Consider the following 27,945-nt stretch of genomic DNA (forward strand, 5'->3'; position numbering starts at 1 on the left):
GTACTCAAAGAATGTGAAAGGGATACACAAGCCAGCCTGAATGAGCTTCCCCCAGCCACATCAGAAACAGTTTAAGTGTCAAAACAAATACAGTAATGGATTATAGACCGTTGAATGAATGCTCACAGATACAAAAGATAAATGAATACATTGCAAACTGATGAAAAGCAGATTTTTCACATGGTTTCAAAGTAGCTCCCTACAAGATACTCATTAATTACAAAGAAGAGAGTGATATATGAGAAGCTTGACAGACATTCCCTTAATCCAGCGATCAGAGGGAACATCTTCTGTGATGGAGCAGGTCAGAATAATGTGTGCCTGTTGAAAGGCAGGGGCCAGTGATAATCTGTGCTGTTCTGCTAAGGGTGCATCATCTGAAGCTAATTAGATGAAGGCAGGTTGAGGGGCATTCTGAAGTTCCCCAACCCCTACTCTTCAGCAGTGGAAAGACCCTGAACATCCAGGAGAGGCTGAGGAGCTGTCCAGACCAAAGGCGACCAGGTAGACCTGGTAACTGAATGAATGCCCAGGGTCACTCCTGTCTGCTGTTGAGGCCTTCACAGTGGGTTGTGGGTTGGATGAGGTTTTGTGTCAGGGTTCATCTTCTGTCTGGATGTTTAGGAGGAAGTCCTTATTTGCAAGAAATATACGTTAAAGTATTTTGAAGTGATGGAGCATCAAGTCAGTGGCTCACTCTCATCTAGATCAGGGAAAAATGCTTTTTATTATACTTCAGCTCTTTGTAAGTTTGTAATTGTTAATTTAAAACAAAATTTTAATGATAATACTCTTGTGCTTGTCAGTGTTCTGGCTAAATCAAGTTAGCATGGCATAAATGTGCCTCTTCTACTAAGTGTATTAACAATGAGGGCAGCCTACTGAGGCTGCTGAATGAGGGCACAGTTCATTTCTTGGTGAAAATCTCTTAAGGTGTCTTTTCATTGTTGGAAAATATCCATGATATTTGATATTCAAAAAATGAAACAACCTGGACACTTAAAAGGGTTTTTAAAATACAGGCCATTTATTAAAAAAAGAGCCTTTAAAATATATATATATATATTTATTTGGCTGACCTGGGTCTTAGTTGCAGCATGTGGGATCTAGTCCCCTGACCAGGAATCGAACCTGGGCCCCCTGCATTGGGAGCAAAGAGTCTTAGCCACTGGACCACCAGGGACGTCCCAGAACCTTTTACAAAACTTTACTTTTGAGGTCAGATAGATGATTTACTAGGTTTTAATCTGACTGATTCAGAAAAGTGTTGCCATTAGCTTGAGTAGTTTGTTCAAAACGGAGACTCACCTTATCTTCCTCTGAGAGTAAACTCGGATCCCTGCTTGGGCTTTGTGAGTACCTTCAACAACTTAGTGGTTAGGTATGAGATTTAGTCTTCATGAAGGTACCTTGGAAATGGTTAGTGAACTTAGACAAAAAAAATTAAGCCATAAATTATCAATGAAAGTGACTGCTTCCAAGTGTGTGCTGACTCTTGAGAGTGCTTCCAAGTGTGTGCTGACTCTTGAGAGTCGTGAAATGTGTCTAGTCTCCTTAGGCAATTTCTCTGTGGACCACATAGCATTTCAGAGGCCTGCAGGTAAACAGATTACACATGTATAAATTCCAAGGAGATCAAACCAGTAGTCAATTCTAAAGGAAATCAGCCCTGAATTGGAAGTAGTGATGCTGAAGCTGAAGCTCTAGTACTTTGGCCACCTGATGGGAAGAGTCAACTGATTGGAAAAGACCCTGATGCTGGGAAAGATGGAAGGCAAAAGATGAAGGGGGTGGCAGAGGATGATATGGTTGGATGGCATCATTGACTCAATGGACGTGAATCTGAGCAAACTCCAGGGAAGTGAAGCTGAGATAAAGCTTGTTTGTGCATCTGTTCTGTAAGTCAGTTCTTTGTAGCTTGGGAAAAGCCTGAACCAGGTAGATGAAGGCAGACCATCGCCTGCAGGTGAGGTATAACAGGTGAGCCAACAGGTCTCAGGCTCTGCATAGGATACTTTCCTATGCAGGATTCTTTCCACCTGTGTTTGTTTCCCTGGGCAGAAACACCTTCTCATGGAAGAAAAATGGATACTTTTTTTTCTGGGCCTCTGTGATGTTCCTCCTGGAAATGGTGGGTTAAGTGAGCGATGGCTCGAGGGAGGGTTTGATCTGTTTGCTTCCCTTTGTTTCTGTTTCCCGAGGTCTTGCTGGGCCTGAGGAGTTGAGAAGCCCTTCTCTTTCAGAGTCGGGTCGAGGTCGTTACTGGACCTTGTCTCCTTCATGTCCTGTTAAATATAGGCACAGGTTCAGAAGACAAAAGACCTGCTCAATAACGTGGCCTCTGACGAAGCTAACTTAGAAGCCAAAATCGAAAAGAGGAAATTAGAGCTGGAAAGAAACCGGAAGCGACTGCAGACTCTGCAGAGCGTCAGGTAGGTGTGAACACCGGGCACGAGTGGAGGGCTGCCCCTGGGAGTCAGAGCAGACCGAAGGAGTGTGAGGTCAGTGGTGTTAGCCTTTCAGGCCGCGGGACGCTTCTGCTGCAGAATGTACGTGTGTCTCTTGTTCCAAGAAGCACACTGTTGGGCTCCGTCTGTTGGCTGCTTTCGATATGTCTGGAAAACTGCTTTATTCTTGAACCCCCACTTGTAGCCTTCTGGCTTCTTGGAATGCAAGGCAAAGTAAGTAAATCCAGATGGTGGAAGTTGTTATACAAGGCCTGGCTCCCCAGACCTGTGTCCTGCCATAAATTAGGTGGGAACAGAAACACTCATGCTTCTTGGTTAGAGCTGGTTTTAGAGCTTTGTAATTCCTCACTGGTAGTTCATCCTCTTCCCTTTCCAGTGTGTGCCTCACATTTTCTTGGGGTTCACTCTCTCCTCCTCCCACCTCTTTCTTTTTCTCTGCCTCCCTCCCCGCTTCCATCTCCCCTCCTCCCTCCCCCGCCCCCCCCAGCTCTGTATCTGCTTTTCCTTGCTCTGCCCTGTTGCTCTTCGTCCCTGTTCATTCTTCCGTTCTTTTTCTCTCTCCTTCCTCCTCTGTCCAGCTGCTGCGTCCGCTCTAAGCATGCCTTGCTTGTTTGGGACCTGGCACCTGATCTGCACTCGGGCTGCTGTCCTGAGACTTGCGGGAAGGCAGCCCCTGGGGACAGCAGCCAGCAGCCCCGAGAGCGCCAGGCTTCTCCTCCCCAGGGCACACCCAGCCCCTTCTGCCTCCGGATTCAGGGTCGCCGGATAGACTTGTCTCGTTAGAAGTTCTGCCTTTCAAGTTTAAACTCGGTTTTGTTAAGCCTCAGATCTGTTTTCCTCTAGTCCAAGAGATTTTGAATTATTTTTCTAGTTTATCTGTTTATAGTTTTAAAAGAAGAGAGGTTTCTCTTTAAGATGAACAATAGAAAATAGAAAATTCAGCAAACCAGTTTAAACATTTTTTTTTAAGTTATTAAAAAGTATTATTTGTTTGGGTGCACCGGGTGTTAGTTACAGCATGTGGGATCTTGAGTTGTGGCTTGTGGGATCTGGTTCCCCGACCAGGGATAGAACATAGGCCTACTGCATTGGGAGCAGGGAGTCTTAGTAACCGGGAAGTCACTGTTTTTAAGTTTCTTTATTTTGGTTTAATTAACACTTAGCTTTAATTTGTAGCAACCTTTGTTTCTTTTTATAGGGGACTGATTAAATTTTGGAACATGCAGGCAGCAGAGTATTGTGCCCAGCTAAGTCAATGCATGGGGCTTCTCAGGTGGCGCTAGTGGTAAAGAGCCCTCCTGTCAGTGCAGGAGACTGAGAGACAGGGGTTCGATCCCTGGGTCAGGAAGATCCCCTGGAGGAGGGAATGGCAACCCACTCCAGTATTCTTGCCTGGAGAATCCCATGGACAGAGGAGCCTGGCGAGCTACAGTCTATGGAGTTGCAACGAGTCAGACATGCCTGAAGTAATTTAGCATGCACGCACAAGATAATGCATACCTTTAATTTATTGATTTTTAGAGATGTATACAGTTTGTGATTATTTTTTAACTCTGTATTGAAATCTGTGCCATACCGAGTGAGAAAAAAAGACCCCAGAGCTTCATTTAAGATAATATACTTTAAAAAAAAAAGATGATATACTTAATGTTTGTTAAAGAGAAATGCATTTCTGTACATACCTATGCACCAGAAAGTCTGGAAGGATGAATGTCAAATATTAAGTGGTAACACCTAGTGATGAAATTAGGCATCATTTTAATTTTATTCTTAGTATTTTCAGGATTTTTTTCTAGCTTTTACAAAGAGCCCATCTTAATTTTTGATTAAATGTATCTTCCTTTTGTGGGGAGGGAATCGAAAAGGAGAAATTAGCTTTTGTTACAGGAATGAAGAACCTCCCCTAGTTAAAGGCTTTCCAGAGAAAGCCAGGATGGAATCTGGAGCTCTGAATACCCATTTCAGACTACTGTATGTTTGGGTATTGGTTAACCGTTCCGTTTTTGTGTTTTTTTCATTTTGTTGTTTTAGGCCAGCGTTTATGGATGAATATGAGAAGATCGAGGAGGAATTGCAGAAGCAGTATGGAATTTATCTCGAGAAGTTTCGGAATCTGGCTTATCTGGAGCAGCAGCTGGAGGATCATCACAGGATGGAGCAGGAGAGGTTTGAGGTGAGTGCCAAGTCCCTTCTGCGCAGACCGTTGGTTCGGTTCCGGTGTGTTGCTTTGTACTTGTTGACTTGCCGATTTATAAAGAGCATCGTGAAAAAAAGATATGGGATGAGTGTTTTTTCTCCCTGATCAGGCTCATGTGTTTCTACTGTTTCCTGGTTGTAGAGCCTGAACTCAAAAGTTGTCAGGTTTTTGATGGCAGGTTTGGTCAGTCAGGGCTACAGACAGGGCCACCACGTGTGCAGGCTTAGAAATTCCTGGGCTGGCTTTAATGCTGTGTTGTCTTGAAATTCTTAATAATTCTAAACTGCATCTTATTTTGCACTGAGTCCCACAAATTATGTAACATATCCTGAGGAAAGATCTAAAAACTTGCTTGGTTAATTCACTGGAAGATTTTCAAGCCCTGGTTAATCGAATCATCCAAGACTGGCTTTTCAGAAACTGCTTTATAAAGAATTGTAGTTTATTGAGTATTGTGGGAAATAGGTATGACCTTGAACCTGACCAGTTGTTTTACAGGTTCCTCTCATCCCAGTGTGTAAAGTCATTTATGGAAGAGTATTTCAGGTCCCAGCCTCAGTTGATAAATATGGAATCAGAACTAAGGAAGTTGGATCGCTGTCATTTTGAATTGTCCTTATCCCCTAAGAATATTTCTCCTTAACCCAGGAATCATCATTTGAAATCTGTGTTCACAGTGAAACTGGTCTGCAACCTCCCTTTCCCCTGCTGTCCTTGACAACTTTTGGTATAAAGGTCATCCTTGCCTTCTTACAAACCTGGACATTTGAATTAGGTGACGGTACTTAGTTGTCCAAGAGAGCTGGCTGTGTGTGGCTTATCACGTTTATCTGGACAGGGAACCTGTTACCACTCTTGCTTCCGGCAGAGGCAGGAGTAGGGGACCCAGGACAGGCACATTTTGAGGGCAGTGAAAAGCCCCTGGGGTTCTGGAAACCTTAAACACTAAGCGTCTTGGAAAGAGCAGTAAAGAGACAGTGAAAATAAGCTGACCATTTTGTACTGTTTCTGGGCCACCCCGGGCTCGGAGAACGTAAGGAAGAACACGCCTTGGGATGCGAGTGGGCAGCTGGGGCAACTTCTGAGGGGCCCCTCCCTGCCCACCATCCTTTCAGCAGCACCTGCCGGCTCACACCTGCTCCTGGGCTTCTGGTACCTTGTCCCTCGGAACATCTCATCGTGGAACACTGCTTCCTTTGTAATGTTTAGAACAACAGCACCTTTTTTAAAGCCGATTTCCTCTCCTATTTTCTCTTGAGAATAATCAGGTTCACATTTTATAACCTAACTCAAGTATTGGCTTTTTAAAAAAATATCCTAGGAATTAAGATGAGTATTTTTTTCTTTCTTTTCCTATTTGATCACTTCCACCATTTAGCACCTCTCAGGGCTAGAATTGTGCAGGGGAGGAAAGTGGTAAAATTCATGCTTTATTTTATTAGTAAAAGGCCCAGAGTTGATGCGCCTGTTTCTGTGTCCACATCCCACACCAGCATGGGTGGCAGACATTTCGTTGTGTCATTACTTTTCTTTAGAGGCAGTTGGGTGTGATGGAAGGAGCATGGGTTTGGAGGCTGGACAGGCCCGTCTTGGCCAAATGTGTCCTTGCTGGGAGCCCCCCACTTCCATCCGGCTCCGGGGGTGATGACGGAGAAGGGGTATCAGGTTTCCTCTGCAGTCAGTTTCCCTCCCCTTCCTGTAGCTCAGTCTTTTCTGCTTTTGCATCGCAAGTCTAGCAGTACTTACATGGTAAAGCAGAATAAAACAGTCCAAAAGGGTCCTTTCTGCTGGCTCTTGTTTCTCCTGCTCCACAGGAAACTGAGAGCACTCTCCGTCTGATGCAGAACAAGCTCAAGGAAGAAGGAAAACGCCTGCTCAAGAGCGGAAGTGAGTCCACACGTTTAAACAGACGTGCTTTTTCTGGACTAGTGTTTTCAGCCTTGGGAAACTTAACATACACATTTTATTTTTTCAAAAGGTGATTTCCTCACAACTTTTATATCAGTACCATTTTAATTCAGGAGCTTAAGAGAGTGTGTTAAAAACTACTTACCATTTAAAGCACATTTGGTTTTCACACCAACTAAAATCTTATATTCCCCTATTTAAATGATAGTTATTAGTTGGAGTTATATGTAACTATGGAAGGAATCTTGTCTTCAGCAGTCTGTAGGGTTCCTTATTTTAGGGCAAACTGAGGGGCAGCAAGTATTGTGATGAGGTACAAGTGCATCTGCTTGAAGGTAGCCCCCACCACACCCCTAGCACATGTCCCCCCAAAGTCCAGAGTCCTTTGTCTAGGCCCTCACCTACAGAGAAATGGGGGCGACCTGCATGTAAGACCTAGATTCTGGGAAGGAGCTGTCCCCGAGGCTGGTCAGCCCGCTTCATCCACAAACTTCACCAGGGTGTCAGGCCAGCCCTGGGCACAGTAGCAGCACCCGATTGTCATGTGGGGTTGGTGACTGCGTCTCCGAGACTCTCTTCTCACTTATTGCTCTCTTCTTGTGATGGCTTCTCTCGCGTGCTCACAGGAAGTGTCCCCGGGACAGCAGGCATGTGTGCTCTCTCTCTGTGTCTTTTCCTTCTGTATCTCTTTGCTATTGTACTTGTTATGTGCCTCTCTCTCCTGAATCTTAGGAAACTCTGTCTGGAAGAAGCATAGGGGACTGCTGGGGAATCCTATGGGGTGAGCTTAGAAAATTCCCTGGGCCTCTCTAGCCAAAGCAGCCGCTCACCTTTATGGTTCCAGGTCAGCCAGGAGTGCCTGACGCGGCCCTCGGTGATAAGCCTGCGTGGAGTGTGTCCCCCTCCGAGAGGCCCGGCACAGGTAAGAGCCTGGTTCCCCTGCATCCCGCTCTGCCCTGGACCAGCACATAGAGACCTTTCTCACTGAGCCTGCTTTATTCTTCTGAACTCAGACCTTAAGTTTGTGATTCATAGGTTTGGCATCTTATGAAAGAGATTCTCATGCGTATGTGTGATTTAGTGTTTCTGGTAAAGTAATTTTCAGTTTAAACCAGCCTAATGAAGGGTAATGCTTAATTAGTTTGTGGTGAGCAAAGAAGTCAGGAAAATAACTTATGAAGTGCCATTCTCAGTTCCGCTCATCCTGAGCTACTTAAGCTTCCCTGTCTGTCTTTGCTTTTCTACACATGTGAAGAACATTGCCCATAGTGGAACTAAAAGTGTTAGTCACTCAGTCGTATCCAACTCTTTGCAACCCCATGGACTGTAGGCCTCCAGGCTCCTCTGTCCATGGAATTCTCCAGGCAGGAATACTGGAGTGGGTAGTCATTCCCTTCTCCAGGGGATCTTTCTGACCCAGGGACTGAACCCAGGCCTCCTGCATTGGAGGTGGATTCTTTACCATCTGAGCCACCAGGGAAGCCCACCAGGGATATAAATGAGAGCTAGAAAGGAAGACTTCCTGAACTTTTCTTTATCTGTGAAAAAGTCCTCCTGAACAGAACAATCCAATAGTACATAGACTTGAATCGGAGGTGAGGATGAGCAAAATCCAAGATCTGGATGAGATCATTTTGTTCAGGCTACTCTGTGGGTAGCTGATTTAACCCAGCAAAGCATTACTGAGTATAGATTCTGGGTGCTGAGGACGTTTCAGTGGACAGTAAATGGGGATCCTTGCCTTAAATGAATTGACAGGCTGGCGACATGCTTGGGGACAAACAAGCAAGCTGTTTGTGGAAGGTGAAGAATGCCACTGGGGGGAAGTGGAGCAGGTCAGGACGTAGGGAGGGCGTCACAGAATTGCAGTTGTAAAGAGGGGTCAGGGGAGACCACGAGGAGACTCTGTTTAAGCAAAGATTAAATCAGAGGAGCTGGGAAGGTGGGAGCTACCAGAGAGGGAAAGTCCAGAAAGGCTGGCAAGCCGGGCCTAGGGTCAGGGGTGAGTTTCGCTGAGCCAGGTAACATATGAACACACAGGGCTCAAGGTGGGTCGTGTGCTTGAGGGCTCACATCCAATGGAGACCGTTTTCTCTGTTAAGCAAGAAGGGAAGTCACCTCAGGTTTGGCTTTGGGGTTTGGAGTGAGGGGTTTGAGGGAGAGAAAGGCTGAGTAATTAGAGATGGAAAAGTGCCACAGGCCCCAGAGATTAAAAAGATTAAGTACTTTGTTCAGATGCCCAGTAATAAAAGTCAAGGGTGACTCTTCATCTCCCCAGCAGCGTCTTAAACCTTGTTCCTGGTGGTTAAGTGTCTAACTGAATCCTCTTAGAATTCAAGCACTGTAGCATTAGGACTGAAGGCCTCCTCTGACTTTATAAAAGTGACCCAGGAATGTCTTGAACATAGCTGAGTAGCCCTGCCATGAAGTGGAGAGCAGATAGTCACACATGGTGCGCACACTTCCCGGGTGCCTGCCGCATCAGGTGTTGCCCCAGCGCCCAGCGATGGAGGAGGCACCGAGGGAGCTCCCTGTCCTGAAGCCCTGGCTGTTCCTGGCCATGAGCTCGTGTTCTTGAGCGCTTGAAACATGGCTAGGCCAAATTGAGATGCACTGTTTGTAGCAAATACACACCAGATTTTGAAGACTTGATATAAAAGGAAAGTAAAATTACTCATTAACATTTTTTTATGTTGGTTACTTATTAAAATGATGTTTTAGGTATATTGAGTTAAATAGAACATTATTGAAATTAATTCACCTGTTCCTTTTGCTTTAATGTACTTCCTGGAAAACTTTAAGTTGCGTCTGGGGCTGGCATATTTCTGTTGGGCAGTGCTTATCTAAAAGAAACCTATAATAAAAAACTGCCTATAGTTTAATCACTGGGGGTTTGATTTGAGTTTCTCTGAAATAGCTAATGAAATGGAGCATCTTTTTGTCTGCTTTTGGCTGTCTGTATATCTTCTTTGGGGAAATCTATTCTAGACCTTTGTGTATTTTTTAATTGGGTTATCTTTTTTTTTAATGTTTATTTATTTATTTGGCTGCACTGGGTCTTGATTGTGGCATGTGGGATCTAGTTCCCTGACCAGGGGTTAAACCCAGGCCTCTTACATTAGGAGCACTGAGTCTTAACTAGTGGACCACCAGGGAAGTCCCTGGGTTGTCTTTTTATTATTGAGTTATATGTTTTAGATAGTAGACCCTTATGTGATTTGTGAATATTTTCTGTCATTCACTTTCTAGATGCTGCCCTTTGTTGTTACAGAGCTTTAATCAAGTTCAGTTTATTAATTTTTTTTTCTTTTATTGCTGTGCTTTTAGTGACATGTTTGAGAAACTGCCGAATTCCAGGTCACCAAGATTTTCCCATGTGTTTTTTTCCTAGGTATTTTATCATTTTAATTCTTACATTTAGACCTCTGACCCAGTTCAGCTTAATCCTTTGTGTGTGGTATGAGGTAGGGGTCCAGCTCCATTCTTTTGCACGTGGCTGTCTACTTGTCCCAGAAGCAAAGTGTGTTCTTTCCCTGGTGAATCTTCCCAGCACGCTTGTTGGCTGTACTCATATTAATGTGTCGCTGACAACTCGACTTCAGTGATTTTTGTGTTAGTGCTGTTAACTTTACGTGCTTGACCCTCAGTCCGTTGCTGTGAGTTGTCAGAAGAAATCATACTGAGTCTGAGGTGCTTGTTTTAATGTTGGGTTAAAATCCATAGTATCATTTGCTTTGTATTGTATGGGGTGAAGACTTAATGTCACATTTTTTCTGGAGGAAGTAAAAAGTGAAATAATCTGAGGAGTGATTTCACATTACGCTCATTAATTCGTATTAATGTCTAATCCCATTCTCTGTAATGGCTTTTATAAGGGGGTAGTTTTTGGATTGATGGTGCTGAGGTCTTCTCAGGATGCTCTTACTGACACTTTCTACAGCTGCTGGCCCTGGCCTCCGTGCTGTAGAGCACAGCGCTTTCCTCCAGGGTGGATGGAAGCAGAAAGCGTTTCCTCGGAGCCCACCCAGATGCAGCTGCCGTGTCATCACTGTCTACGGCAGGGCCTCATACACAAAGCATTATCACAGATGAACAGTGACTCTACTTCCAAAGTGTCTTAAGAGTCAGTGATCAGAACAGCAACTGCATTCTTCCAGTTCCATCCTTCTGAAACCTCTGCCACTCTCTGGGCACAAAAAAGTCTGGCTGGGCAGTGACGTCTTTTCCTCCCCACTGTGGAAACTCCTGTAGGTTTATAGGAAATGTTCGACCTGCACAAGACTCCAGAGGGGTGTTTAGGAGATTAATGTAAAAGACTGTTTCGTTGAGAACCACCTCTTTTTATCTTTGTAGTGAATTTTCTCCAGTTAAGAATATCACAGTCCCCAGTGTTCATTGCCAGTTACCAGGCAGTCGTTTGTCCCAGGCAGCCACTCAGGCCCTTCCTGGCTTGCCTCCAGGCTTGTTTTGCTGAACAGAGAATGGTGCCCCCCCAACCCACAAACTAACAAAGAACTTCCAACTCCCTTGACAGATGGCTGTCAGTGTTTTAGTTTTACATGCTGGAATAGTGTTTCTGATATAACTGACCCACTGTTTTCTTGTTTTGAAAAAACTGTTTTTTAAAAAAACTAGCCTATCCTTGTCTGCATGAACCCTTCCCTAAGGAGCTATAGGCAATTCCCAAGAGACTTGTAGAGTCAGATGCATCCCAGGTAAAGCTGAGCAGCACAGATGGCTCTTCACAAGAGCCTCACTGGACAGGGGCTGTTTTAGAGGGAATGATGGAGCTGCCCTTTTGTTTTGCCTCCTTGTGTCCCTGCCAGGTAACGATGACTCTGACATTGACATCCAGGAGGACGATGAATCCGACAGTGAACTGGAAGAGAGACGGCTGTCCAAGCTGCGGACGGCCATGGAGGTGCTCATGCAAGGTACCCCAGCCTCGCTCGCTCACCCCCTGCCCTGCCCCCGGGCCCAGGAAACCACAGCCGGACTGTGGTCAGGGCTGCTGCGTCTCCAGGCCCGTAAGCACCTGCCCTGTTGTTTATCAGGATCTTGCTCTTAACCTGCCTAGTGATCATCTTTGCTGCTGATACTCTTACCTTTGGCCCCAAGAAGAGCCAGGCTTGTAGTCTGGTGCTTCTCACAGAGGCCACGGAACATACTGCCTCCACCGAGGAGCTGAATTCTTTCCTTTTTGGGTCCAAACTGGTCTCAGTGCAATTACGTCCTTTATGCTCAGAGAATTAATGTACAGATAAGGGACCTACATGAGCATCTCTGCTGTTAAAACCTGTTTTTAGTTTCTGCCTTCTCACTGCAAAAGATTCAAGCAGTAAAATAATGTGGAGTGAATGTGGGTGCTTCCACGGGGCCTTCCTCATGTCCCACTGCCTACCGTACAGGGCTTGTGGCTTGGGGCTGGGTCCTTCTAAATTGCCTTTCTGCACATGCAAACACGCATAAATATACACATCACACACATACACCCATCACCAGGGGCCTTTCTCAGCCTTCAGGGGAGTGCAGCTCTCTGCCTCTACGTGGGAAGGATGGCTCTTGAGTTTTTGCAGAAGTCACACGTAGGTGACATTGACTTCCAGAGGAAGAGTGGAGAACCACTTTGGTTAATGATGCTGTTTTGAAGGATAAGATAGAGTGATACTTTTGTTTTTACTTTTTGAAGCCCAGGTGTGGATCCCAGTATAAGTGACTCTGGCCCACAAAGCGAGAACTTGTCTCTTCAGCAGAGAGCACACACCTCCATGTATTCTAGTGACAGGGTTCAGGGATTTTATTTTTCCCCCTGGGACATTTATAGGATGCATGTTTATTTTTCCAATCCACAACTCATGCTCAGATTTCATAGCCTTGTTCCTCTTTTCCGAAGTGGAGATGCAGCAGATCTGCTCCTGGTCTGCTTCTGAGTAGCTGGGTGCTCCCTAAGTCAACTTTTTAGTGTGAATTCTTCTTTCCACTTTCTGAAAGGAAAGCAGATCTTGGTGCCCACTTCCTGCCTGTCTCATAGGTTCTCATGCTCTTCGCACTTCTCTTTCTCAGGACAACCCAGCAAGCACGTCGTGGGCACGATGCAGGGTGGAGACACGGACGATGATGTGAGTCCTGACCAGCCCCTTGAGCAGCCCTGGTCTTGGTGGTCCTGGGCCAGCCTTGTAGACTAGGTTGACCAAGGAGCTGAGTGCATCTCACCAGTTTAGTATAAAGAGCTGCTTCTCAACCTGGCACGTTGCTGGGTCTGTGGCAGAGCTTGGCCTCCCACGGAGCTGACCTCTCATCTTTGCTTGTTGATGGCTCATTTCTTTTCTTTTCAAATGAACTTGCTTGCCCTACTTTGGTTTTTTCCTTCTCATTGTTCTTTCCATTCTTGCTTTCCAAAGATGGAAGTAGCACCAGCTTTCTTAGGTAAATGCAAGACTTCCAGCTCCAAGAAGCAGGTTGGTTTCCTTTTTTGCCTCATCCATTTGTGTGTGTGTGAGCTGCTCAGGGCCAGAGAGAACCTCCCCCAAGAGTGACGCCTGGTGTCCAGGGCAGGAAGCCACTTATGTGGTTTCCACAGTGGGTGGTGGAGTTACCTAAAGGTCCCTGTGTTAATGAGGGTGGGGGGGTGGATGCTGAGCCATGAAAGGTCATCAGGCCTCTGAACCGTATCCTAGAAAAGAAGGGCTGCTGTTGAGGGCTGGGGTCAAGACCAGCTCCATTCTTGGGAGAGGACATAAAAGGCAGGCTCTCCCGAGACCAGGGCCCAGAGAGGCTGTGACATGAGGCTGCCGGTGCCCTCAGCGTTATTGAATGAATAACTGACTGTGGGCCAACGGAATGGGGTCTGGTTGTTGGGGCTGCACCCTTCACTGCTCTGGACCTGCTGCTGTGTTGAGTCCCTGGCAGGGCTGTGAGGCCCAAGAGGTGAAGGGTGATTAGATTGATGGAGTCAGAGGCCTTCTATCCAGGTGAATGCTGCGTGTGTCTGGAGCCTGGCTCTAGCACAGAGCCTAGGCCGATATTCTTCAAAAGATGCCCTGATTGGGTCCCAGCAGTGTGGCCTGGGGAGCACTGTCTGGCCCCCCTTCTTAGGATTTGTTTGATCGTTGGTATAGCTTTCTACTTTCCTTTCTTTCTTTTTTTTTTTTAGCTTTCTACTTTTCTGAGTGATCACCTTGTTTTATAGTTTAAAGTCTCCTCTGTGCCTATTGCTGCTTGTTAATTTCAAGGAGGCTGTTTCCATGCAACACCTTGGGTCTGTCCCACTCATTCACTCGCCAGGTCCTTGTTGAGTGCTGGTTGCATCCCAGGCACCGTTAGGGGTTGGGGAATACAGCAGTGAACAGAACCAATCCCTGCCTCCATGAGGCTTATATTCTAATGGTCATCAAGCAGATACATCAGGGGTCATTGTGGTAAGAAAAATAAAGCAGGTTCAGGGAAAAGAGTAACAGGGATGAGGGTTCTGACTGAGTGGTAGGGGAGGGTTGCGCTTGGGAGGGGCTGTGAGGAGTTGGGTGGAGGGCATCTGCAGGGGTCTATTCAGAAGTGAGGGTGGCGGTAGCAGCAGACTTGAGAAGCGGTGTTTCTGAGGTTAGAGCCGTCAGGTTTTGTTACTTGGACATGAAGTGTTAGAAATGCCCTGGTTGTGGCTTCGTTGGCTGAAAGTGTAGTTCTCACATTCCCAAGGCGGGCAGACCTCAGGGCCGGGCCTGGAGAGCAGGCAGGAGGTCTGGCTTGGTCATTCTGAGTCAGTCACCTGCTAGGCGTCCACATGCTGGTGCTGAGAAGCCAGTTGTATTCAGGTCTGGACTTCAGGTCTAAGCTGGAGACTGAATTTGGGAACCTCCTTAAGACCACCATGAGGGGGGACATGATTGCTTGGGGAGGGAGGTAGCGAGGAAGAGCAGAGGTCTGAGCCACCTCTGTATCGCAGTGGGCAGGGAGGGAGAGCGGGTCTGCACGCTTGACTAAGAAGATTCGAGAGTGAGCGGGGCGAGCACAGAAGAGGGTCTCGGGGGAGGGAGCAGTCTGGTGTTCGGGTCAGGAATGGAGAACTAATTACCTGTAGGATCTGAGTCCATTGACTGTTTCAGTCTTGGGGGCCTCGATGGGAGAGTGTGGCTGGAGGGTGCTGAGAGGGCAGAGAGCAGGGCCTGTGTGAGCTCAGAACTCGCTCAGGGGTTTGCTGTGAGGCCACAGGAGAGCAGGGCTGAGTAGCTGCGGAGGAGGACGGGCGACGCGTTAGGGTGTTTTATGTTTTAAAGAGGGAAATTGTGCATTGGTGGGAATGGTCTGTATGGAGTGGCCCACCATTCTGGTTTCCCCAGGGGTACAGGACCTGCACTTTGAACAAGCTGGCTGAGTTGGTGACCCTTACCCAGATGATGAGAGAGAGAGAGAATGTTTCTTTTAGTTTGCTCCTTACACCCATTTCCTGAGTGGCTTTCCATCCAAAAGCCAAAGTAAGCGCCGCCGCCTGTCTCCCAAGCCCCCATCCTCCTGGCTGGCTGCTGCGACGAGGGGCGTTGGGGAGGAGCTCCATGCTGCTCCTGAGACAGAAGCAGGAAAGCCACCTGCAGCAGCAGCCTCGGCTCACATGCTGGTGTTTCAGGACACCCTTACGTATGTGTTACTGTCCCAGCCAGCGGTCTGTAGATCCTGGCCCTGTGCTTATGCCCCACAGTCTGACTGTTTCTCTTCCAGGCTCTCCCTTCGCATAGGTTTTGCTGGTTATTGAGCTGCTAGTGAAAAAGCAAGGTAGGGTCTCTGCTGATGTGACATCAGCAACTGGAGGGGTCCCTCCGCTGTACTCAACTCTCTCTCCTGCAGGAAGACTTGGAGGACAGTGAGATTGACGTGGAGGATGACGAAGAGGACGACGACCTGGAGGACGAGAGCGTGGCGCTCTCAGCAGCCAAGCCCAGTCGAAGAGGCCGGAAACCCGAGCCCCTGGAGGAGAGTGACAGTGACTTCTGACCATCGTGCCAAGGGGCCTAGGCAGATTAAAAAGCCCTCAGATTTGTAGGGAGAGGGGGGATTAAGGAGGCAGAAGAAAACAGGCATTTGTTGGACAAGCCAGCTGGACTTGTTGTTAATGAAGCAAAGCCTGCTTCTGGTTTTGTTTCCTGGGTGTTGCTCACACATTCCAAAGCTTAAACAAGAACCGGACCCAGCCCCCCAGAGAATTTTTTTTTTTTTTGCCTTTTCTATCTCCTAAAACTTTGGAAATGCATGTCTTCCTAGTGATTCACATCCACAGGGCAAAAACTTTTGAGAAATAACAGCCAACACCATATAAGTCTTGGCTGTTATGTTTGTCGCACTTTTTCTCTAAAAGTCAGTGGGACCTTCCCAGACCTGGGGCTGAAACTCGGCACAGGACTCATTTCAGGAACTGGAGGGCAGTCAGGACATTTACGTTGTATCAGCTTTTGAGTCTAGGCTTTAATTCACTCTGTAGTCTTATTTTCCTCCTTCTGCACGTTCACAATTCCAAGCTTTAAATGTATTTTCCTAACTAAAGTTTTCGGGAAGAAAGTAGTTAATTCAGATGAAAACCAGCTTTCCTTGAAAATCAGGCAACAGAGACATGCTCCAGGTCACACACACTTCATTTTCTTTCAGAAGGCTGACGTTCCTCCTTAGGAAGGAGGAAATTAAGGGAAGAGTGTTGGTACGTATTCAGGTTTCTGACTTAAAATAATAAACCATATTGAATTTAATAGAATAGCACTAGAAGAATTTCCCTTTTGTGGAGCGAGAAGTGACAGGTATGTGGATTTTGCTTTGCTTTGGTTTTGTTAATACAGAGAACAAGCACAGAGGAATTTTTGTTTACTTTTCAATTATAAAGTCAGAAGACTTACGAAGTTCTTTATCTCAATAAATGTATTTTATTCCATATTTTTATACTACTAAGTTTTATTTGAAAGTATAATTATTTGTACCTGTAACATATAAATACTTCTTCAAGAAAAGTTCATGGATTATTACTGGATGTGTGACTTTTAGGAGACAGTGTGACAGTTATTTCTGTCTTTGCTTTTTTTTTCTGTCTTGCCCTAAATTTTACATAAGAGATTACTCTTTTTTTTTTTTTAAACATTCAGTGTTCAATTAATTCACCAATAATTTGAGCTATCCCATCTTTGATAAGCTGACTGGGGAGTAAGTGTGTTGGGAGTCACGTGAACCTACTTGGAGGCCATGGCTTTTAAGCACAAGTTGCATCTTCTTGGATGTTACAGCTATGGTTTAGCTGAATCTGACCTGACTTCTATTTTTAAAAAAACAAAAATGTATTTGTTTCCCTCATGTGATTCTTTCTTCTGATGGGCTCTCACATGGGAACCCTGCCCAAGTCACAGATGATGTGTCCAGTGTTTCTAGGTAATTGTGTCCCAGAATGAAGCTCAAGACAAAACAATATTTTAAGGAATATAAAAATCATCAGTCCCCAACAAGAGAATGTTTTCAATGTCTGGTATCAAAAATTACCAGGTGTAAGAAAAGTCAAGAAATGACCCAGAAATGCCAGGCAGTGGAAAAGGACAGACAATTATGACTGTATTCCGTATATTCAGACAACAGAGGAAAGCGTGAGCAGGCTGTGAGATGTGGAAGATGGAAAGTCTCTAGACTTTGAGAGCTACTGGAGGTTTAAAAACCAAGAGGGAAACCATGCACACTGAGATAAGAGCAGATTAGACACTGCAGAAGAAAACGTGCTGACCCTGAAGACACGGCAGGTTTTCCAATATGGAATACAAAAAGACCCCCCAAGTCCCATTGTGTTGGTTATCCATTTATTGCCTCAGCTTCAAACTCACCTTCTGGTCTGCTCTATGCTGGTGAAGCTATTGCTTGTCAATCTCCTTGGAAGGAAAGCTATGACAGACCTAGACTGTATTAAAAAGCAAAGACATAACTTTGCTGACAGAGGTCCAAGTAGTCAAGGCTGTGGTCTTTTCAGTAGTCTTGTATGTATGTGAGAGTTGGGCCATAAAGAAGGCCGGGTGCTGAAGAATTGACACTTTGAAACTGGTGCTGGAGAAGATTGTTGAGAGTCCTTTGGACAGCAAGGAGATCAAACTAGTCAATCCTAAAAGAAATCCACTCTGAATACTCATTGGAAGGACTGATGCTGAAACTCCAATACTTTGGGCCATCTGAAGTGAATAACCAACTCATTGGAAAAAGACCCCAATTCTGGGAAAGATTGAGGGCAGAAGAAGTGGGCAACAGAAGATGAGATGGTTGGATGGCATCACCAATTCAATGGACATGAACTTGGGCAAACTCTGGGAGATATTGAGGGACAGGGAGGTCTGCCATGCTGCAGTCTGTGGGGTTGCAAAGAATTGGACACAACTTGGTGACTGGACAACATGTTAAGCACGATCAGTAGGATGCTTGAGAGACTTTGAAGGAGGGAGGGGGCTCTCCTTCCAATTCTAGTGTGACTTGTGTTGAGGTCCCTGGAGAGCACATTTTAGCCCCTGAGGTTTCTCCAGGGCTAGTTTCCTGCAAGGCGCAGCTGTCTCCAGCACTTGACTGCTGTGACTCTTGTCCATCACCTTCTCAACTCAGCCAGAAACTGCAAACCAGAAGACAGTATAGCAACCTCTTGAAAGTGCTGAAAGAGAAGGCTATCCTCCTGGAATTTTGTACCCAGAAACAGTACCTTTCAGAACCAGTAATCTAGTGAAGATTATATAAGACTTAACAGCAAATGTCCCTGCCTTCCAAATAATGTTATTTATAGCTGATTCTTTCCCCGCTAGTCTTGGATCCAATTAAAGCTCTTAAGTTGTTAAGACTCTCTAATAATAAAACAGTCCCAGCCTTTTTGTTTTTTTCATGATGTTGACAATTTTTAAGAGGCCCTGCTAGTTTTTCCCAGAACACCCCTCAATTTGGATTTTGTGTGACTTCCTTCATGATTAGATTCAGATAAATACTTTTGGCAGGAATAGTACATCAGTGACACGTCCTTCTCAGCCGTCACACTGGGGGCACAGGGTGTCCGTTTTCCCATCATCAGTGATGTGGCGTTTAATCACTGACAAGGTGACATTTGCAAAATGTCTCCATTTAAAAAAATATTAACCAGCATATTCTTTTTTTTTTTTTTTTTTAGCTTGTGGGATCTTAGTTTCCTCAACCAGAGATCTAACCCATGCCCCCTGCATTGGGAGCGCAGAGTCTTAACCTCTGGAATGCCAAGGAAATCCCCAAAATGGCTCCATTTTTATGGAGCCTTTGTAAATACCTCTCTGGGGTGATACTCAGAGACTGTATGATTTCCTCCCTTAATAGGATTTCATTCATGGTTATATCATCCAATGATGTTTCTTGCCCAAGTACTCATTTTTAAAGAAACATGGAACAATCGTTCCTGTTCAAATTTAAAAATGATAATTATAGCTTCCATAACCATTTTCCTTGGTTTTGTAGTTGAAGAACCCCTGATGTTCATTTGGAATAGTTTTCCTTCCAACACTGAAAGGCATCTGAGGGAGTTTATGCCACGTGGAAGCTCAGTTGTCTTGCTCTCATGGGGAAGCTGTAGATGCAGAAGTGCTTTGGGGAACCTGATACAGAAAGATAGTATGAAGACATCGATATTTAACATGCTATTGATAACCACCATGCCAGATTCCAGGTGACATACAGTGGACATACTCTCTGCCTTTGAGAGATTTGGTAATGGGTGAAAGATGACAGAAACCTTGGATAACTTTTTTTGTCTGTGCTCCAGAATCCTATAATTAAAGCCTTCCTTTCTCTTCAGATTTTTTTTCCATATGACTCTAAAGATCATACTCCTGTAGCCTTTTCTTTTTGAAAAAAGATGTTCCCTCTGTCACTGATGCCAAATTGACACTCTTCGTGGGCTTGAAGATGGCAGTTCATTTCAGAGTGAGGGAGTGATTTTATCCAGGGCAATCATGATAAGAAAAGGTAGGGGCACGTTAAAGACCCCAGGATATAAATAGGCGCTGACTGGCTTCTTGCTGAGCTCTGAGACCCATCCCCGAGTCCCTTGCAGAAGACCGTCTGTTCTCCGTGCTGTAGCGGAGCGTCCCATCTCTCCCCTGCCTGGACTGACCCTGGACCAGGAGAGGGGCTCGTATGCTCCTCTGGCAGCACCTTTCCTGCCTCCTTGCAGGAGACCAGCGCTCTTGTGGGTCAGCATCATTCCCAGACCGCAGGAGGGCACCCTTGAGAAATGGTCCTTTTGTTGGAAAGCTTTCAGCTGTGTGTCTACCGGATCCACCAGGAACTTGTTTTGCTCACATTTCCACAGTGCACAAGGGAGCGTTTGTCTTGATAGCCTCCGAGATCATCCTGGCACCAGATTCTCCAATGTGGTTTCCCTGGAGACTGGAAGAGAAGGATCAGGATAGGGCTTGAGAAACTGGCTGGAGGCCTGAAGGTCCTCATCAGTAAGGAGCAGGTGGTCACTACCTGAAACACTAAACCCAGGTGAAACTTTCGTGCTTCCACTGTCCCATGGACGAGGCTCCAAATGGCCCCCTTGTATGCGGAGTTCCCTGTAGAGCTACTGGCGGACTGGGGTCAGCTGACTCCAAGGTTCAGGGGGGAGGCAGGGCCTGACCTGGACGCACTTCTAAGGGTGAACCAAGCTGGTGGGAAAGGGCAGGTGCCGCTGAGCCCCACTCACTTGATGTGCCGGAGCCCGTGGTTTCCAGACAGTGCAGTGGCAACGCATATTGCCCCCTCCATTCCCAAGGAATTCTCTTGAAGACTAGGCAGAGAAGAGATGGAGATGCCACAGTGAGCCCTTCAGGACAGAAGGACACGCCCAGGAAGCAGCACAGCACTCTCTTGGAGGGACCCGTCTGGGCCTCATTGGTCCTCAGGTGCCATAGCAACAGCCAAGTGGCATTTAACCTCAAGACCCAAGTCTGTACGCAGCCAGGTTGTCTCGTGCAGGTGCCACAGAGGACGTATGACCAAAAACGCGAAAGGGAACAAACCCATCCACAGTACTGACTAATAATGACTGTAGTATCAGCTGTTTGTATTTTGAAGGGAGCAGCTATAGCGGAAAGCAAGTATTATGCTACAGGGGGAGTCCAGAAGAGAAACCGGCTGCCCTGAGGCACAGGTACATCTGTGCAGCCACTCACTTGAGTCTCCGGAGACTGGAATTGACCTTGAGAGCATTCGCCAGGGCTTTGGCTCCGGCCACCTCGATGGTGTTTCCTCTTAAGCTGTTGAGAAAGGCGGGAACCCTGAGGCGCAATCTCAGGCACAGTGACAGCCGAGAGGGGAGCCTGGCACCCCTTCAGGTGAGCGTAGGCGCCTGGGTGGAGGCAGTGTGGACTCAGCAACTGTGGGGGGTGAGGTTGCTCCTCCCTCGCTCCCGGGCACAGAGCAGGCACTGGCTCTGGGGAGCAGGACGTGGGAGGGGTGAGGCCAGCCCAAGCTGGGGGTCTGTTGGAGCCCTCGTCCTCCATGTTCATTCCAAAGAAAGGGGCGGAGACCAGAGACGCAGCCCTCCACCCGGAGGCGCACGTGCGCTTGGAACCCCAGCACTGCAGGAGCAGCGAGGACCAGACACGCCCAAGAGCCCAACAGAGCTCGGGCTGGAGCTCGAGTCTTCTCTCAGGCTGGGTCAGTGGCCACTGCCCCCTCCCCAGGGCCCCTAAACGGCCTGGGGACATGTTCAGTCTGGGCAAGGCCAAGGAGAAGAGGACCCACAAGTGACCCCCAGGAAAAGAGGGTGACGGGGCTGGAGAGGCCGGGGCTACTTGATCTCTCTGAAGGCGTTGAAGTGACCTGGGAGTTTCCACATACATGTCCCCCTTCCATATATGATCACTCTTGAGTCAACAGTTTGACTTCGTGAGCAGGAGGCTGTAGCCAGGGACTGGAATACTTACTCTAGAATCTCCAAGGTTCTGTTCACAGCCAGGGCCTCCCCGAGTGCCTGGGCCCCCGGAGCACCAATGGAGGCCACCTGGAGACTGTAAGAGGAGATGCGGTCAGTGCAAATGGGCAGCCCCCAGCCCGCACACCCGCCGGCCCAGCTCTATCCGCATTCACCCTTCATCTCCACCCCCTTGACCTAGAGCCGAAACTGGTGAAATGGCGCTGAAAGTTGATGGCCTGTGGTGTGTCCAGAGAATGCTGCATCTCCTGCCCACACTGATGCCAGGCAGAGATCTGGACACAGGAAGTGCAGGTGTTCTGGAGAGTTTGGGGGACACCCCCGGAACCCCTAGTTCTTACTTTTTAGATGTCTGATGTCCTAATCACTAACATTAAGAAAATCAAACCCACCTGCCTTGCCTGGGGAAAACAGGGATGTTTAGTGTGGAAGGATGGCTAAGGGCCAGCTGTGCACGTCAGGACTTACTAGAGAGCAGTGAGGGCTGTGTTCACCTTCAGCGCGCTGGCCACCGCAGAAGCACCTTCGTCCCCGATGGCGTTCTCCTGTAAACTGAACGCAGAGCCTGACCCCTGGGTGCACGGGACCCGAGCCAACACTCTGGCAGGATGTGCTGAACTTGGACCTTCTAGATTTAAATCAGAGCACACACCCCATAGTAAATGATCTCTGGGGATCATTGCACTTCCTGTGTGGCCACTGCCCCATAGCCGCCTAAGACTGTTCAGTGGTCTGGAGTCTGCACGTGTCTAGACCATTAGGCAGAACAGAAACAGACACATGGAAATACTGTCCACAAGAAACTGGTGTGATTTTCAAAGCCATCCCCAAAATCAAAGCCCTTAGTCCTCAAGCCATTCTTGCTGGTCAGTGTTTTCAGCTTTCCACCCCCACCCTCACTCATTTTTCTTCCACATTGGAGGAAAGTGGCAGGCTCTGGAGCAATAAATGACTAAGAGTTCAGTTCAAGTGGACATTGGCACATTTGAGGGAGCAGTTTGCATTGACAATGTTAGCAAACATTTAAGTGCCTTGGGGACCATCAAGCCCAATCCTGGCCTCTTGGAACTCAGGTGGGGGAACGTGTGAGATGAGAGTCACCAAGCGTGAGGTGCCCTCCCCAGCGTGGCCACAGAGGCTGCTCGGCAGAAATAGGTCTAGACCAAGCCTGCGGGTGAGATGGGGGCGGGCCTGGCACATCCAAGGAACCCAGAGGAACTGGGTCGAGTTGCTGGAGTGTGGAGTGAGGCCCCAGGGATGCAGAGGAAGCAGAACTTCAGGGCTGTGGGAGCCACACTGAGGGCTGGACTTCACTCTGCAGGCACTGGGCAGCCAGCTAAACTTGTCCAGGACGGGATAGACTGACGTTTGGGAGAGATCTTTGGCTGGCAGTGTGAGAGGAGCGACTGGATGTGGAGGCCGCGGCGGTGAGGCAGGTGAGTGACGCTAGCCGCCTGGACAGCGGCTGTGCGGGTGGAGGGGGCTGGGTGGGATGTTGGGAGGAGAAGCAACAGGACTTGGGAGATGAGCTGTGGTGGGAAGTGAGGATGGTGACGTTTCTAGCTTGCACAGTTGGTGGCCAGAACACCTCACACGGTGAGGAACCAAGAAGCAGGCTTGTGGGGGAGGTAAACCAGGTCCCCCCAGGGAGAAGTTGAGTGGGCAGTGGACATGGGGGTCTGAAGCTCAAGAGAGAGGACTTCAAGGGGAATTGGAGCCCTGGGTGAGGAGGAGCTTCTAGAAAGAGACATCATTCAGGGGAAGATGACCCAGGATAAGACCCTGAGGAATAGCATGCTCAGAGCCAAACAGAAGGACCTGCCAGATGGCATATATTGGAAGCTGTGGGAGCATGAAAAGCAGGTGAAGCTCAAAGGTTAAACACAGAGTGAGCACCTCACTCAGCAGGTCTGCTCCCAGGCGTGCACGAGAGAATTAAAAGCGTGTATCCACACACAGAAACTTGTGCATGAACGTTCCCAGCAGTGTTACTCATAATAGCCCAGAAGTGGAAACAGCCCAAATGTCCATCAGCAGGTGAGAGAATAAGCATCATGTCTGCCCATGCGGTGGAGTATTATTTACTCATGAAAAGGAACGAAGCCCTGATACATGCTATAGTGTGGATGGACCTTGACACCGTTACACTAAATGAAAGACGTAAGTCAGAAAGATCACATATTCTATGACTTAAATTTTGTGAGGTGTCCAGAATAAGCAAATCCAGAGACTGGATCAGTGTTTGTCAGGACTAGGGGGCTGGGGAGGAAGTGGGGAGTGAGTGCTGATAAGCATGAGGTTTTTCATGGGGTGACTAAAGGGTTCAAAAATTGATTTTAGCGATGGTTGCCCAGCTCTGTAAATATAGTAGAAACCAGTGACTTGTACACCTTAAAGAGTGGATTATATCTCAGCAAAGCTGTTATTTTGTTAAAAAGAATATATATATATATATATACACACACATAACACTAAGTCAGATGGAAACATGCTCTCTGGCCCTAGAGCAGAGGAGGCTGTGTGCTGAGGGCAGGAGAGCTGGTGGGCAGCAGGGTGGCTGACTCTGCACCTCCCACCCCCTTGGAGGCCCCACTTACTCGAGGCTGGTCAGGCTTGTGTTGAGCTGTAGTGCTTGTCCCAGGGCCTTGGCAGCGCCGGCCTGGATGAAGTTCCACTGCAGGCTGGGCAGACACACACACACATGACCACATGGCCCAGGGCAGAGCCAGGAGGTCCTAGAGCTCCAGAAAGAAGGGGCTTCTCCGAGGAGAGTGACCAGAGGGGGTGGAATCCTTGGGGTTAGGATCCTGGCCAGGGTGGGCAGAGCTCCTGCAGCCCCCCACCCAGGCTGGTCCCAGGGGGTCAGTGTGTACTCCGGCAAGTGGAGGGGCCCTTGCATGGAGCGTATGACACAGCGCAGCATGGGCACCCACCTCCCACCACTGGCCTCTCCATGGATCGGCCCCAGGAAACAGAGCAGGGGGCCGGGCACAACCTGCTGAAGCCGTGCCAGGGTGGGGACCCTGCGCCCGACTTGGCCTCCTGCCTCCCCTGGTTGAGTGGGGCCCTGCCGCTCTGGGAGGACAGGGCTGGCTGGGGGTGCCGTGGACTCACTGAAGGGATGTGAGGGCGCAGTTTTCCCTCACTGCCTCTGCGACGGCCTGGGCGCCCTGGTCGTGGAGTAGGTTGGCTGTCAGGCTGGGCAGAGGGGAGCGGACAAGTGAGCTGGAGCCAGCAGTGCAGCCCCCATCCTTGCTCCCTGGGGATCCAGACTACTCCTGGGTCCCCAGCCCCACCCCAGGGCTGCGTCTTGTCCCCCAAGATTGCGGCTCAGGCTCTCGGGGCACTTGAATGCGCTCCCGGGCACCGCGCCTGCCGTGCGTCCTGGGGGTGGGCAGGGAGCAGGCTCTGCTTGGTGGGCCTCCATGCCTGGTCACCTGCCAGGAGGTGGCAGAGCTGCCTGGTGACTCACTCACTCCTGGCCCCTGTGCTGGGAGCCCCCCACCCCGCTCCTATATTGTTGCAGGGGGGCAGGCTCAGGGCAGGGCAACCGTCACCACTCACTCCATCCTTATGTACTTTGCGGCATCAGAGGGGGATGTGTCAGGGTCACCGCCAGGCCTCCCGGCCACGCCCCCAACCACACCCTTCTCCCAAGGGCCCGCCCATCAGCTCCCAGCCTGGGGTAGCAGGGCCCCGGTGGCATAAGAGAGCCTTAGGAAGCCCCTCCTGCCCCTCACGCACTCTAGGCTCTTCAGGGTGCTGTTGGTGCGGAGAGCACCTGCCAGATCCCGGGCTCCCTCCGGGCCGATGGAATTTTCTCGAAGGCTGAGGAAAGAGAAGACCCTGAGCTGCTGATAGACAGGGGAGGCCTTCGGTGGGGTTGGGGGGTGGGTGGCGCAGCACCTAGGTGCTCAGGCTGTTTAGAAGCCAGGAACCCCAGGTGGGCCCTGGCTGGAAGTGGGAAGAGCCCGCTCCAGGAAGCCCCCCTTGCAAGGCTTGCCAGCCACGTGCTCCCCTGCCCAGGAGTGTCCACTGGAGGACAGACAGTCCAGGAGGAAGAGGATGAGATGCCAGGACCTCAGAGGTGTGAGGGGAGGGGCAGGCTGGAGTGCTTGGTGGGTATAGGCTTGCCCTCAGGAAGGGGGTGGCAGACCTGCCCACTGAGGCTGCCTTCCTCCCCCATCCCCTTGAGCAGGGGTGCAGGCGGCCGGGCTCCAGCGCCAAGCTACCCAACCGCGGCTCTTCCTCCTCCCAGGCCCTCGGGGTGGGGGTGGCACTGGGGGCTTCTCAACACCAGCCTTTCCCTCCATAACCCAGAGTCCCTTCAGACCCCCAGCCAAGGAACGGAAGGAAGGGCAGGGCTTACTTGAGGCTGAGGAGCGTCTGGTTTGTGCAGAGGGCCCCCATCAGTGCTGCCACTCCCGGGTCGCTGATGGAGTTGCTTTGCAGGCTGCGGACAGAGGACAGGGTGCCCTGGGCATGGCCGCCTCAGGACTCGGGGGGAGTCCAGCCGGGGTCATGGGCACTGAGTGCAGCAGGGGGCTGGGGGCCCTGTGCCACCCCCATGCCCTCGTCATTCCTCTCCCGTGCCCCTCAGTCCAGCCTCTGCCAGCTGAGGGCAGGTGGGTGCAGCACCACCAGTGCCAGAGTTTAGATGTCGCCTTGATTTGGGCGGCTCCGCATGACTTCTGAGGGTACATGTGTCTGCAGCCCCCAGAGAAAGCGGCACAGCCAGGTGTCCCCACTCCCCACCACGGGCCTGGGAGCCAGCCCCCTCCACAGCCACCTAGGCCAGCTCCTAAAGGGCACTCGGTGCTTGTCACTCTGAGAACTCTAGAACCAACACCAACCTACTGTCCAGGGAGAGGGAGCTGGCCGGGTGGGCTGGATGGAGAGACATTCGGAGCACAGAGTGCCTGGGGTTGGGGGCTGGTGGGTTCTGACTGACTTCTACCAGGACCCGCCCCTCTGCTGGCCAGGGAACCTGGGCGGGGAGTCATCCTCTGCCCACAGCCACCCCCGGGGGACTCACTCCAGGCTCCTCAGGCCCTGGTTCACCATCAGGGCCTCCGCCAGGGCCTTGGCACCTCCATCGCCAATGCTGTTACTGGAGAACCTGCAAGAGAAGGGACATGGGTGGGGCAGCCGGGCGGGATGAGGCCAGGAGGGGTCAGAGTCCGGGAGCCCTCCAGGGAAGGGCTGTCTCTGGTCTCAAGGGTGCCCAGTACACAGTCTCTTCTGCCTGAGGCCGGCTGGCAGGTGGCCTTTGTAAGAGATCAAGGTAGCAATGTCCTTGACTCCTTGACGGGGACAGGGCCAACTCTTCAGTGAGAGGCATTTGTGATCTTTATATGAATGTGGCTGGGATGTCAGTAAAGGTGAGCTTGAGACAGTTGGACCTCACTCTTTCCTGGGAATCTGGATCTCCATTCTCCTGGCTCAGGGTTTTGGAGTCCAAAACCAGCTATCTAGTACCCATGCAGTCAATCATTCATTCACGCATCCATCCGCTTACCCACTCATTCATCCATCTATCCATTTACTGACTCATCCATCCACCCATTCAGCCAGCCAGCCAGCCAGCCATCTCCCCCCCCCCCCATGCTCACAAATATTTGTGATAAGCTCAGCATTGTGCCAGGCACGAAGGGTACCAGTTTGGCCCTTCTGCATTTCTCACATGAGCTCCTTCAGACTCCTGTTTTGCTTCAGGGCATCTGCCATCTGCTGGGTTCCCACTGGCCCGATGGAGTTCTTCTGCAGGCTGAAGGAGAAGGGTCCTTCGGTAAAGCTGGCCACAGGCATTCCCAGGCCAAGGACAGTCTGGTTCAAGTTTACCGCAGCATGGGGGAGGGGTCCTTGGATTGTTGCCAAAATGTTGCTAATAGACTGATGTGAAGAGTAAGAGGCTACTGGTGGGGGCTTCCCTGGTGGCTGAGTTGTAAAGAACCCTGCTAACAATGCAGGGACGCGGGTGCGATCTTCCCTGGGTCAGGAAGATCCCCTGGAGAAGGGCACGGCAACCCACTCCAGTATTCTTGCCTGGAGAGTCCCATGGACAGAGGAGCCCGGCGGGCTACAGTCTATGGGGTCACAAGAGAGTAACACACTACTTAGCAACTAAACAACAAAAAAGAGGCAAGGACAGCTGGGCCTTCCCTTGAGGGGCCAGAAAGCAGTGACCAGCGGACACTGTTAATATCCATCAACTTCTAAACTGGAGACTTTCTGAAGACTTCTACATACAAGTCCCACCAGCCCCTCACCTGACCAGCCTTCTCAACACTCAGCAGTCTGCCTCCATTCAGACCAACCAGCAGCCTTCCCCCCCAACCCTACAGTCCTCCTGAGGGCAGACCCTGGCTTAGGCTCCTGTCTGCAGAAGCTACTTCCTCTTACACTAACTCTGGAGGAGGAAGACACTTCAGGAGGAGCCCTATGTT

At 49.2% G+C, this 27,945-nt stretch overlaps 2 protein-coding genes across 21 annotated transcripts in view; one reads left to right on the forward strand and one right to left on the reverse strand.

Moving 5' to 3' along the window:
- CLUAP1 (clusterin associated protein 1) overlaps window positions 1-16,482 on the forward strand; it is a 30,177-nt gene extending 13,695 nt beyond the window's left edge. For 4 of the 10 annotated variants that reach the window (XM_069570636.1, XM_069570639.1, XM_069570637.1 and 1 more), the window contains 7 exons: window positions 2,299-2,432; window positions 4,500-4,641; window positions 6,480-6,552; window positions 7,418-7,495; window positions 11,400-11,507; window positions 12,637-12,692; window positions 15,409-16,482. In XM_069570636.1, the coding sequence (XP_069426737.1) occupies window positions 2,299-2,432; window positions 4,500-4,641; window positions 6,480-6,552; window positions 7,418-7,495; window positions 11,400-11,507; window positions 12,637-12,692; window positions 15,409-15,555 (738 nt within the window). In that variant the 3' untranslated portion in view covers window positions 15,556-16,482. Of the gene's footprint in view, window positions 1-2,298; window positions 2,433-4,499; window positions 4,642-6,479; window positions 6,553-7,417; window positions 7,496-9,900; window positions 10,038-11,399; window positions 11,508-12,636; window positions 12,693-15,408 lie in introns of all 10 variants that reach the window. The other 6 variants (XM_069570633.1, XM_069570635.1, XM_069570634.1 and 3 more) reach the window with 2 other exon arrangements.
- Window positions 16,483-17,110: 628 nt separating this feature from the next.
- The window catches only part of NLRC3 (NLR family CARD domain containing 3), a 29,598-nt gene continuing 18,763 nt past the window's right edge, over window positions 17,111-27,945 (reverse strand). For 2 of the 11 annotated variants that reach the window (XM_069570623.1, XM_069570627.1), the window contains 11 exons: window positions 27,183-27,266; window positions 26,535-26,618; window positions 25,869-25,952; window positions 25,244-25,327; window positions 24,614-24,697; window positions 24,097-24,180; window positions 21,968-22,051; window positions 21,492-21,575; window positions 20,736-20,819; window positions 20,267-20,350; window positions 18,696-19,965 (listed from right to left, as the gene is read on the reverse strand). In XM_069570623.1, the coding sequence (XP_069426724.1) occupies window positions 19,875-19,965; window positions 20,267-20,350; window positions 20,736-20,819; window positions 21,492-21,575; window positions 21,968-22,051; window positions 24,097-24,180; window positions 24,614-24,697; window positions 25,244-25,327; window positions 25,869-25,952; window positions 26,535-26,618; window positions 27,183-27,266 (931 nt within the window). In that variant the 3' untranslated portion in view covers window positions 18,696-19,874. Of the gene's footprint in view, window positions 18,176-18,695; window positions 19,966-20,266; window positions 20,351-20,735; window positions 20,820-21,491; window positions 21,576-21,967; window positions 22,128-24,096; window positions 24,181-24,613; window positions 24,698-25,243; window positions 25,328-25,868; window positions 25,953-26,534; window positions 26,619-27,182; window positions 27,267-27,945 lie in introns of those variants that run through there. The other 9 variants (XM_069570624.1, XM_069570621.1, XM_069570631.1 and 6 more) reach the window with 7 other exon arrangements.

The sequence above is a fragment of the Ovis canadensis genome, chromosome 24 (genome assembly GCF_042477335.2).
Source record: "Ovis canadensis isolate MfBH-ARS-UI-01 breed Bighorn chromosome 24, ARS-UI_OviCan_v2, whole genome shotgun sequence".
In the NCBI taxonomy this organism is placed as follows: Eukaryota; Metazoa; Chordata; class Mammalia; order Artiodactyla; family Bovidae; genus Ovis; species Ovis canadensis.